Raw genomic sequence first — 12,714 nt, forward strand, 5'->3', positions numbered from 1 at the left:
TTCCAATTAATCTTATAAGTTAATGACCCAGTTGATTACTGTACTTTTTTTTAAGCGATTACGTTCCAGAATAATCTTGGTTGTTTGACAATAAGCCCATGGTACAGTAGTGAAATGGCCAAGTTTCAATACATTTGAAAAGGCACAATTGAAGTGGATACATTTTTTTTTTTATAATAGTCTATATCTCTTTAGTTGGACAGTTCCACAAAGAACATGTAAGAAACAAGTTATGGCTAATGTGCCAATATCCAAAACAATTATAGAATTGAATCGTTTCCAATGATATATAATGATAATTTGACCAGCAGAACCATCAAATTGATAGCAGAAGCCACTTTTTGGCCTCTGAATGAAAAAAGCCAAGTTGCACACATCTTGAATCGTCAAGAATATGTATGGCACAAAGCAATCAAAGGAAAAAGTACTAATTACAAAGTGCCCTTATTCACTGTTAATATTTACTAACGACCACGTAGCGATGTAACTGTAACTTCATTGGAAGTGGAGGTTTCAGCTGATATTTTATCAGTCTTAGAAAACATTCTTTCCATGTAAAATCCAGGTTGTTTAGGATGAGATAGGAACACATTTTCACTCTCCAACATTGAAAGTACTGACCACATAGTTGGCCTTTCATCAGGATTCTGTTGAACACACAAAAGTCCTACTTGAATGCATCGTAGGGCTTGAGAAGGTTCGAATTCATCCTCCAGTGATCCATCCATTAACTCCAAAGCATTTTCTTCATCCCAAAGCTTCCATGCCTGAAGATTTCACAACTTGGAGTTAGTTTCCATGCTTGAGAAGTGTTTTGGATTAAAGTATTGTTAACATATCTTAGAAGGTTTCATTTACAACAATGTCATTACTACTTACATGTCCGAGAAGATTTAGTTGATGATCGGTATGAAAGAAACCTCTATTCTTCTTACCACTAACTATTTCCAATAGAATTACCCCAAAGCTAAATACATCTGATTTCAATGAAAAACATCCGTCGAGTGCATATTCTGGAGACATATAACCACTGCATTGATGTCATTTAGATTATCCATGATGATGGAATCAACAAAGACTACGAGAGAGAGATATACTTAGTACTTACTAGGTCCCAACAACTCTTTTGGTTTGGGTCATAGTTTGACCTTCCCCAAACATCCGTGCCATACCAAAGTCTGAAATTTTTGGAGTCATTTCATTATCTAGTAATATATTACTTACTTTGAGATCCCTATGTATTATTCTCAGTCTTGAATCTCTATGAAGGTAAAGAAGTCCTCGAGCTATCCCAATTATGATGTCCATTCTCTTTTGCCAATTGAGTAAAGATCGCATCTTATTATCTGTATCAAAAATGGTAGTACAACTCAAATTAGATGGTAGATTGAGAAGAAAAAATGAAAAAGAAATATAGAATTAACATCTGTTCAACAAAAGTGAGCATAAAGTGAGAGAAACAAGTTTGGCACCAACCGAAGAGGAAGGAATCTAAACTTTTGTTTTGCATATATTCATAAACCAGCAATGTTTCTTCTTGGTGAATGCAGAAACCAAGAAGCTTCACAAGATTTCGATGCTGAAGTTGTGAAATCAACAAAACCTCATTTTTGAACTCAATTTGCCCTTGGCCAGAGCCCTCTGCCAGTCTCTTTACTGCAATCTCTTGTCCACAAGAAAGCTTTCCCTGCAATGTATATAATGTTAGTAAGTTAACTAAATCTACAAAAATGAAGACTCCTCTGAAAACAAAAGTCAGAGATTGTAAATTAGATGAAAAATACTAGCATATTGTAAAGGGAAAGTTCAACGCATCCAAAAGACAATGAAATGAGTTTCAATACAAAGATGTCAGTAAGGAACACTACCTTGTATACAGGACCAAAACCACCTTCCCCTATCTTATTCGAAAAAGAGAAACCATTTGTCGCAATCTCGATCGTAGTAAAATCAAAGATTGGCATTTCCACTTCGTTTTCTTGAGATTGAATATGACCTTCAGTGATATCAGGAGATATCACATTACCTGGTTTACAAAATTTGGGGACAAGAAACAAAAATGAATATATATGAGCCATGAAAAATTAACAGATTAATGAAGCAATGGAGGAAATGCTTGCCTCTAAGTCTCCTTCTACGCCCAAGGATAAAGCAAATGACAAAAGCCAAGAAGCCTAGAAATGAAGCCACAGACACACAAATTGCTACCAAAAGCTTCTTCTTGGTTGAGTCTACAGCAGATAAAGCATAGCATTGTTATAAATTATACTCATCTTTACAACATACAATCACAAGGGCAAAAAAACCAAAATTACCACCAAGTTCTGAAGCCGCCACTCTCACAAAGAGATCTTGTCCATTTTCAAGAACAAATTTAACATCCACCAATTTATGAAACCAGGTAACGCAGCCATAGCCGCCTGTTGGAAGCTCCATTATTCCATAAGCCAAGCAAGAGCAGTTGTTTAAGCACGCCGCCTTACAATCATCAATGCTTGTATTGACATTCACCAAATACCCTGAAGAATCTGGCAATTTCACACTACTGATTCTTTTAAATCCCTCTCCATTTCCACAGGTTCGATTGTCCCTTCTAACACACCCATCAGACCATCTAAACCTTTCCCAATCATTAGGCGATTTGGGCTGAAACCCAACCATACAATCACATTCAGCTGTGAGGGAAAATGTACAAACACCAAAATCTCCACAAAGTCCATAGACATCGCAGCGATCTCCTGGCATTGTATACAAAGGGTTCCAATATTTTCCATCATCGACCCAATAAAACTGTTGAACTAACCCAGCCGCGTTCAATACCAGTCTTACAGAGAGACTATCCGCAGGAACAAATGAAAAGACGGCTTCGGTAGCATTATAATCGAACTTTGGGGAATAAATTGGGGTATCTCTCAATGCCCCACTTCCACTAAATCTATTACCGTACCATGGGCCGCCTCGAAAAGTTATGATGGGTCCTTCGCGAATTACAAATTGGGGGAGCCCATCCGTTTCAATACTATAAGTGAAAGCCCCAGACGACGGATCGTTTGAGCTTTTCCAAGACGTTAACTTTCGGTTCAGACCGGTTTTGGAGTCCGAACCCAGTTTCATTCCCGGTAACAGAGTATCAGAAGGGCAATCAAAACTCTGCCACAGATAATTCTCAGACCCAGATTCGGTTAAAACCAAATTACCTGTGTTTAGCAGCTGAGCGACGGGTTGTTTCACTGATCCTGGAGAAGGGGAAGTCCATAAAACTCCACCTGTTTCGTTGAGAAGAATGATGTTTCCTTCTCCGTTGACTGTTAATTTGGCAGAGGAATTTACAAGTGGGTTGTCTCTGTTTGCAACCCACACGACAGTCTGTGGGATTTGTTTGTACCATATTCCCAAATATTGAAATTTGGAGCCTTGGGGATTGAAGATTCCCAATACAAAGTTCTGTTGAGCTGAAACTAATATCTGGGTGCTGCCGTTAATGAATTCCCCTGCTTTTATGCTATCGATTGCTAATGATTTTCTTGGAAACAGAGCTATCGTTGTCCAAAAAATTAGAAAAGCCGAAAGCTTGCACCTGCAAATCAGTTCTCCCATGGCTTCTTTCAAATCAAAGCAAGTGATTTGTCATTTTGACTTGAATATCAATCCATGTACTTTTTGGAAACACTGAACTTTGAATTTATATTTTCATCAGCGAGGATCATACCAAATCTTTGGAAGCAATATTGAACGAAAATGTATAAATACTTACTGTAGCGCCATTATCACTCCGTTTACTATGGAACAAGATTTTCTTAAAGGAAAATTAATATTGTGGGAACTCAACAGCAATCCAAATGCAAAGAAAGATATAGAATTTGCTGGAATGTTTTTTTTTTTTTCTTTTCTTTTTTTAATGTATGATAATTTTGTTTACTTTCAGAAATGGCTTGTTTGTTTAAATAATTTGAACTTTAGCTTTCTTGCAAAGTCACCCACCTTTAAACAATTATATTTAACTGAGTATGAATTTCTACGTGTGAATAGGCAGCTTTATTTTTCAAAAAACTTAGTTGCTGCTTGGACTGCAGTCCAGTTGAGATACTTGTCCAATAATTTTTTTTAAAAAAATATTTTTATAATTTTTATTTTATTTATTTCTTTTTATCTAAAGAAAAATGGAGCAAGAGGTTATTGTGTACCTAATCATTGTTTTTCTTAAAGAAAATGTTCTAAAATTTAATAAGCTTGCTACCAAAAATATTTAGTTTCATTGTAACGTAATTCATCTTTTATATTTCACTCGATTTTCAATTATAGTTCGTCACTTCTTACTTCTTTTTAATAAAAAAAAAATAATTATTTGATTAGAGTAGGATTCACAAATATAACTTCCACATACACCAAAATACTACTCATTCTAGAATATGATGTCTTTCGTTTAAATTCAATATTGTTTTTTATTCGGTTGGAGGCCCAACTTTAGAGAGTTGAATGCTTGCATATAAGAACATAACATAAAAATATTCATAATTTATTTTTATTATAAATCCCCAATTGAATCATTCTATACAAAAATTCGTCAAAAACTTATTAACAAAATGTTGATTCATCATCAAATTATTCTTTTATAAGATATATAAGCATCTCGCTCATATGTAACTTCTAACACATACAATACAATACACTCATTAGCAAAATATTATCTACAAATTAATCTGGATATCAAAGAAATTATGACTTGTTCTTTGATGCCTATAATTAAATCCATTTGTCTATCATCTTTAGGAAAAGAACATGATGAAGAATGAAACAAGTCAAACTCCAATTATTGTTAAAAAAAAAATGTCAAACTCAAATTAAGTAGACTCACTTCTTTAAGTTATTAATATTTGTGTAGAATTGGCTAAAATGAGAATTGGTCGAATCAAGTTAGATTTCAACTAATACGATGATATAAAATTTTGTTAATTGAGATTAGTATATTATTAACAAGAATAGTACACCAACATATTTTATACCCAAAATTGTGATTAAAAAATTGCTTCCTTGATATAAATTAGATGAAATTTTGCATTTTGAAAGTTTCCATAATTGTTAACTTTGAATAGGTTAGGCGCAAATTGAGTTAAATGATATCTAGATCATTAAAATGGAATGTCCAAGTATGAAGTTATTCAATATCATCTTGAATGTGTAGGTTGAATGCTAAAATTAGAAGTTTTTAAGGTTAAAACCATAAATTGAGAGGTTGTAACCAATTTAGAAATTTCAACACAAGGTGACCAATCAAAAACTAATTAAATGGATTATTATTTTCAAAGTCAGATAGTTTAATACTTACATTCCAAATTGTTGAATTAAAGAAAATGATATTACCCATATCAAATAGAGAAAGGGGAAAGTTACAAACTCTTGTTCAATTGTTAAGAATGTGTCTATTGACCCTCTCGGATAATGTATTGAAAGGCACTGTTAACGACCTTGTGATAGTGTAATGGTTACTTTATTGGAGGTGGGGATTTCAATTGGTAATTTATGGATCTTACAAACGTTTCTCCCGGTGTAAAATCCAGGTTGTTTAGGATGAGGTAATAACATATTTTCACTCTCTAACATTGAAAGTATTGACCACATAGTTGGTCTTTCATCTGGATTCTCTTGAACGCACAAAAGACCTACTTGAATGCATTGCAAAACTTTGGAGTTTTGGAATTCATCTTTCAACGTTTCATCCATTAATTTTAAAGCATTTCCTTCATTCCAGAGCGTCCATGCCTAAAGGATTCAACACAACTTGGAGTTAGTTTCCATGCTTCAACAAATATTTCCATTTGAGGTTTTGGTTAGTAGGTTTTGTCTGCAACAAAGTCAACAATACTCACATGTCCAAGAAGATTTAAGTGATGATCTTGATGGAAGAAGCCTCTATTCTTCTTACCACTAACAATTTCTAAAAGAATAACTCCAAAACTAAAGATATCAGACTTCGTTGAAAAGTACCCGTCGATTGCATATTCAGGAGACATATAACCACTACATTGACAAGAACTAGTGTATTAATAAGAGCATCACAACAAACCAAAAATAAATTCCTACAAAAACATGTGAGACAAAGACAGCAACAAGTAAACTTACTAGGTCCCAACAACTCTTTTGGTTTTAGTGATAGTTTGGTCTTCGGCGAATGTGCGTGCTAAACCAAAGTCTGAAATTTTTGGATTCATGTTATTATCAAGTAGTATATTACTCACCTTGAGATCCCTATGTATAATTATAAGTCTTGAATCTCTATGGAGATAAAGAAGCCCTCGAGCTATTCCAATTATGATATCTAATCTTTTTTTCCAGTTAAGTAATGATCGCTTTTTATCATCTGTCAATAATCAAAATCGAACTTAATTAGTATAGTTAATTTAGAGAAAATAAATAAATAAAAGGACAAGTTAGGCACCAACCGAAGAGGAAGTAGTCTAGACTTTTGTTTGGCATATATTCATAAACCAGCAATGTTGCTTCTCGATGAATGCAGAAACCAAGCAGCTTGACGAGATTCCGATGTTGAAGTTTGGAGATCAACAAGACCTCATTTTTGAACTCCCTTTGCCCTTGGCTTGAACCCTCTGCCAGCTTTTTTACTGCAATTTCTTGTCCATTTGGAAGAATTCCCTGAAATGTATATAGGCATAAAGTTAAACTACTTATATGAACATGATCTCAAATAAAGACTTGTAGGACATATTCAAAAGACAGTTTGTAAAGCGAATGAAAAACACTAGCAAAGGGAAAGATTAATACAAAGATGTGTAGTAGGAAACAATACCTTGTATACAGGACCAAAACCACCTTCACCTATCTTATTATGAAAAGAGAAATTGTTTGTGGCAACCTCAATCTCAGTAAAATCATAGAGTGGCATCTCAACTTCATTTTCTTGAGATTGAATCTCAGCTGTAGTCATCTCATCACAAAATTTTGTATATCAGCAATTGACAGATTAATCATTTATATACTAAAGTAGAAGGAATGTTTACCTTCAACATCCCTTCTACGCCGCAGGATAAAGCGAACCGCTAAAACCAAGAAGCCTATCAGTGAAGCCACAGACACAGTGAGCCCGACTATAAGCTTCCTATTGCTAGAGTCATCCGAGACTACAATAAATGAAGCATCATTGTTATATTCTTTTCTTTACATACACATTTAGAAGAGGTTGAAGAATAGATGCTAGAATAGAAGGGGTTTGAAATTTGATACCTAATTCAGAAGCCGCCACTCTTACATAGAGATCCTGTCCATTCTCAGGAACGATTCTAACATCCATCAATTTCTGAAACCAAGTGACGCAGCCATAGCCGCCTATGGAAAGTTCCATTATTCCATAGGCCAAGCAAGAGCAGTTGTTCAAGCACACCACCATGCAGTCATCAATGCTTGTATTAACATTCACCAAATACCCTGAAGAATCTGGCAATTTCACACTGCTGAATACTCTAAACCCTTCTCCATTTCCGCAGTACTGATTGTCCCTTCTAACGCAACCATCTGACCACGTAAGATTTGCCCAAGCTTCGGGTGATTTGGGTACAAACCCATCTAGACAATTGCATTTTTCTAAGAGGGATTTACAAACACCAAAATTCCCACAGAGTCCATACTCGTCACAACGGTTTTCTGGCAATGCATACACAGGATGCCAATTTCTTTTACGCTCGTCCCAATAAAGTATCTGCAACGTCCCGGTTGAGTTGAGTTGAAATCGTATAATGACACTGCTTCTAGCTTCGTATGAATAAGTCACTTCGTCGGCGCTATATTGGAACTTTGTAGAATAAACTGCGGTATCTCCGAGTGGATCACTACCACTAAACCTACCATTGTACCATGGGCCGCTTCGGTACTTTATGACGGGCCCTTTGCGAAGTATTAATTGGGGAAGCCCATCAAATTGAATGCCGTAAGTGAAGTCCCCAGACGACGGATCGCTTTGGTTTCTCCATGATCTTAACGTTCGGTTCAGGCCGGTTTTCGAGTCCCAACCCAGTTTCATCCCCGGTAACAGAGTATCAGAGGGATAATCGAAACTCTGCCACATATAATTTCCAGAACCTGAATCTATTAAAACCAAATTACCTGTATCTAGTAGCTGAGCCAATGATTCTTTAACAAAGCCTGCAGGAGAAGGGGAAGACCATAAAACTCCACCTGTTTCATTCAGAAGAATAATGCTTCCTTTTTCATTGACTGTTAATTTGGCAGAGGAATTTACAAGTGGGTTGTCTCTGTTTGCGACCCATACGACAATCTGTGAGATGTCTTTGAACCATATTCCTAAGTACTGAAATTTGGAGCCTTGAGGAGTGAAGATTCCCAACACAAACTTCTGTTGAGCTGAAACTAATATAAGGGTACTACCATTGATGGATTCCCCTGCTTTTATACTATCGATTGCTGATGATATTTTGGGAAACAGAGCAATGATCGCCCAGAAAAAAAGGAAAGCCTGAAGCTTATACCAGCAGATCAATTTTCCCATGGCTTCCTTCAATTCAAAAGTAAGCTTGTGGATCTTCTGTAGCACGTTCAAGCAGCTAAATTGTCATTTTGACCTTAATACCAATCCATGGGCATGTTGAGAAAATATTCAACTGTGAATTTATATTTTTATCAGAAGGGATTATGATATAGCATCTAGCTCTTTGGGCTAGTTTGAATGACAAATATATATAATATACTATCATTGTCACTCTGTCTTTCATGAAACTAAAATCTGCTTAAAACGAAATTCATTTCGTGTGAAGTACTGAACAACGACGGGAAGAAATTTTTATTTTATTTTTAATTAATTAATTTAATTTTTTTTCATTGACATCTCGATGTGAAGAAGATAAGTCTATGTTCTCCTTTGAATTGTACTTTCAATAATTATTGGGAGAGAATACAATTTTTTTTGGGACAAGTTAGGTGATCCAATCAAATCTCTAATTTTGAAGTTAATAATACAACTTGGCATCTGAGGTTTGGATTTAGTTTTGAAATGATTGCATGTTGTTGAAGTTATTAAAAATGTTACTTTAACCTAAACAAGCTTAATTTTAGTTCTTATTATTGAGAAAAGCTGAAACCTTGTACCCGTAAATTAGTTCTCCCATGGGTTTGTCGGTACTCTGGGATAAGGTGAGGGATGCTTACTTTCCCTCTAAGATTGTTGAATCTGATTATACTGAATTGATAAATTGTAATAATCAAATGGAGGAATTTTTTTCAAAAAAATAATGTTATTTTAATAATTATTAACAAAAATAGAGTTGAGTGAAAATTATTTACAAAAATAGGTATTTTAATCGTGTACCCGGTACACAACTACCTGTGACCTAGTATGCGTAGATTGCCACATGGACAAGCATGCAGCATTGATCGGCCGTCCACGATTACCCTAAGTCGTGTACATAGTGGTCCCTTAAATTACCACTTCCTCTTCCTCCGATCTGAAACCTTTCTCCCTTTCTTCCTCTTCACTACCACTGGTCGCCAACTCCACCGCCGTCTGCTGTCTCCAATCTTGTTGTTGCTACCGCCATGAGCCAATCTACTACTTGCCATCTACAATCTTTGTCGTCGTCTGCCTTAGATAAAATTTTTCTTTACTTTTTTCTAATGTATGAATTTGTTTATAAAAAATAAAGATTTTTTCATTATAGATTTTGGGTCGTTGAATTTAGTATTAAATATTAAATATATTTTTTTGTATTATAGATTTTGCATTGTTTCATTATAGATTTTGGGTTGCCGTCTCCAACTTTCAACTTCTTTAGTATTAAATATAATTTTTTTTTTTTTGTTTTTATTTGGGTTGATTTAAATGTATACTTTATAGATCTTAAATTTTGATTATTTTTTTTTAATTGGACTGTTGAATTTTTGTAATGTATAATTTTGTTGGACTGATTTCGTTGGGCTATTTTTTGGGTGATTTTGTTGGGTTGATTTAAGAAAATATTTGGATTTCTAAAAAAAGAAGAAACAATTTTTTTTTCGTATTAACATATTTTTTATCAACTATAATATTTTAAAAAATTTGAATAAATATGTCGATGCGTCCTGAAGATTTGGTCATTCTTGAACTTGGAAATGATGGAGATATTGATATTGATGTAGAACTTGATGAATTATTAGGAAATCATAGAACTGAAGAACATGATCTTGGGTTGGTATTGTGAGATATGTTCACCCAAATAGATTGAGAAATTACTAATTTAACATGTGAACAATGGTTAACTTTGGAGGAAAGAAGTATATGTGTAGATAATTATAGTTTAATAAAGAAATGTTATTTAATACTAAAAAAGATTTACAACTTGCTGTAAAAAAAAAATATTGCGTGACAGAACACTATGAGATTATTGTAGTGGAATCAAATCAAGATATTTAGTATGTGAGATGCAAACAGTGGAATGATGGTTGTGATTGGAGGTTACGAGCATGTTGGCATAAAACTCATGAGATGTTAGAAATCATCAAACTTGAAGGGGAACGCTCATGTTTGTATTAGAATTGACATAGGATCATTCATAGCTTGATTCAAATTTTATGAATATCGGAATCCAAAATTTGGTTAGAGTTGATCCTAGGTACATGTGGCTCTACTCCAATAAGCAATTAAAAACAATATGGCTATAATGTTAATTATAGACGGGTGTGACAAGCTAATAGAAAAACATTGATTTTTGTGTTTGGTGATTAGGAAAAATCATATTCAGAGCTTCCGTATTGGTTGAGTGCTCTTGTTCATTACAATCCAGGAACATGATCGGATGGGTATTTCCTTCCATCTGATGTGCCAGATACGACTATTTTTTGTCAAGTTTTCTGGTCCTTTGGTCCTGTAAAAGAAGGGTTCAAAAATTGTAGACCATTAATCCAAATCGATGGAACTCATCTCTATGGAAAGTATAAGGGAAAATTATTGACCGTCTTATCTATTGATGCAAACGGGCATATATTTCCCCGCTTTTGCTATTGTAGAAAGTGAAAATTCGTCCAGTTGGTCACGATTTTTGTGTGCATTGTGTGAATATGTTACCCAAAGAGATGATATTTGCTTGATTTTTGATAAACATAAGGGCAATCTTGATGCAATTAATAATGATGAAATTGGTTGGAATGAACCTAGAGCATACCATCGATATTGTCCTCACCATATTGCTAGTAATTTCAATACGAAATATAAATCAAAGCAACTAAAAGATTTGGTGTTTAAGGCAGGAAATCAACACCAAAGGCGCAAATTCATTCGGTGCATGAAAAAGTTGAAACAATTGAACCCTAAATGTCTTGAATATTTTTCTAGTATTGACTTAAAAAAATGGACCCAATCACATGACAATGGGTACCTCTATGGCTGGATGAAAAGCAATGTAGCTGAATATATGAATGGTGTTTTCAAAGGTGCTAGAATGTTACCAATTACTTCTTTAATTTTGTTAGGCTAACATTCTATTAGTGAAGAACTCGACCGTGGGGACATGTATAAAGAATATGCCATGAAAAAGCTTAAGAGGTGGGAAAAACGAGCATCTACATACACATTGACATCTATTAACAGGAAAACTCAAACTTTTGAAGTACAAATTGGCATAAGTATGATTTCTCCCTATAAAGAACAATACACACAAGTTTTAAGCTTGAAAGAAGGAACTTGTTCTTATAATAAGTGGCAGTCATTCAAGATTTCATGCTCTCATATAATTGTAGTTTGTAATTACATGCGTTTTACATACATACCTCTTATTGATGAATGCTACAAATTGTGTCATTTCAAGCGATGTTATGAAGGTCGCTTCCATCCAATACAATGTAGGAAATCGAACACAAGGATTCCCCTGAGCAGCGAAATAGATCATTCCAAATTACAATCATGTATGAACATTACAAATTACAGTCGTAAAACGAAACAAATGGTTATGCATTCATTACAAAAATTACAGCATGAAAACTACAAATGAACAAGGAAAATGCTACAAACATTTGTAGACTCGTCTCCACGCTCCTTGCTCACGAACGCTCGAACATAGCAACCTCGAACGCTCGAACAACACGATCGCAGTACTGCACGAACACTTTGCACTCGAACTCAGCGATCACCTCAACAACACGAACAGCCTCCACAGAACCTCGATGGCGTCAAGTTGAGTAAGACACCACCAAGAAGGGTACCTTGGTATTCTCGATGTGAGAATTCAGAGGGTGGGCTCTGTGTGGACTTGGTTAGAGGCAGACAAAAGAGGAACAACAATCATGTATACGATTGGTCAAGTGGGAGATGGCTGAAACCTATCATATAGGTCGATGCCCAATTGTTTAGCAAAATCTAGGCGATTGTCTAGCAAAAGCTAACTGATCGTTTAGCCCATCACTTAGCAGCATGTCTGTCACTTACAAACACTACATGATCATTTACCTTGGTCAAGCTATCGCGTAGTAAATCTCATTTACTTGACAGCTTTCGTGAGATTCTTTTTCCAAGAGAGAAAATCTCAAAATCACTTTTTCAAAAATTACTAAAATTAGGAAAACAATTTTTCTTTTATCTCACGGTTACCATGAACCACTAATAACCTCCCACTCAATTGGTTATTAGAGAAAAAGACTTAATTATCCAATAATTAATATTATTATAAATATAAATGATAACCAACTTATCCTACTATATTTATAACCTATAGTTTTAAT

At 34.8% G+C, this 12,714-nt stretch overlaps 2 protein-coding genes across 4 annotated transcripts; both read right to left on the reverse strand.

The window, feature by feature from the left end:
• Window positions 1-233: 233 nt before the first annotated feature.
• Window positions 234-3,835, reverse strand: LOC120084118 (G-type lectin S-receptor-like serine/threonine-protein kinase At4g27290). Of its 2 annotated transcripts, none has more exons than XM_039040018.2 (7): window positions 2,316-3,835; window positions 2,121-2,231; window positions 1,869-2,026; window positions 1,477-1,687; window positions 1,109-1,346; window positions 880-1,030; window positions 234-767 (listed from the first exon to the last, which is right to left on the reverse strand). In XM_039040018.2, exons 1-7 carry the CDS (start codon window positions 3,595-3,597, stop codon window positions 465-467), a joined length of 2,454 nt encoding a protein of 817 aa, XP_038895946.2. In that variant the 5' UTR covers window positions 3,598-3,835; the 3' UTR covers window positions 234-464. The 2 variants fall into 2 exon arrangements, with proteins under 2 accessions (XP_038895946.2, XP_090172767.1); XM_090316641.1 differs by having other exon boundaries at window positions 2,319-3,743.
• A 1,429-nt stretch (window positions 3,836-5,264) lies between these two features.
• LOC150034719 (G-type lectin S-receptor-like serine/threonine-protein kinase At4g27290) lies at window positions 5,265-8,680 on the reverse strand. Of its 2 annotated transcripts, none has more exons than XM_090316642.1 (7): window positions 7,240-8,680; window positions 7,017-7,136; window positions 6,806-6,933; window positions 6,441-6,651; window positions 6,121-6,358; window positions 5,868-6,018; window positions 5,265-5,760 (listed from the first exon to the last, which is right to left on the reverse strand). In XM_090316642.1, the coding sequence occupies exons 1-7, from the start codon at window positions 8,516-8,518 to the stop codon at window positions 5,458-5,460; spliced, it is 2,430 nt and encodes an 809-aa protein (XP_090172768.1). In that variant the 5' UTR covers window positions 8,519-8,680; the 3' UTR covers window positions 5,265-5,457. The 2 variants fall into 2 exon arrangements, with proteins under 2 accessions (XP_090172768.1, XP_090172769.1); XM_090316643.1 differs by having other exon boundaries at window positions 7,017-7,070; window positions 7,240-8,669.
• Window positions 8,681-12,714: the final 4,034 nt, after the last annotated feature.

The sequence above is a fragment of the Benincasa hispida genome, chromosome 8 (genome assembly GCF_027475165.1).
Source record: "Benincasa hispida cultivar pf3 chromosome 8, pf3_genome.v1.1, whole genome shotgun sequence".
Classification (NCBI taxonomy): domain Eukaryota; kingdom Viridiplantae; phylum Streptophyta; class Magnoliopsida; order Cucurbitales; family Cucurbitaceae; genus Benincasa; species Benincasa hispida.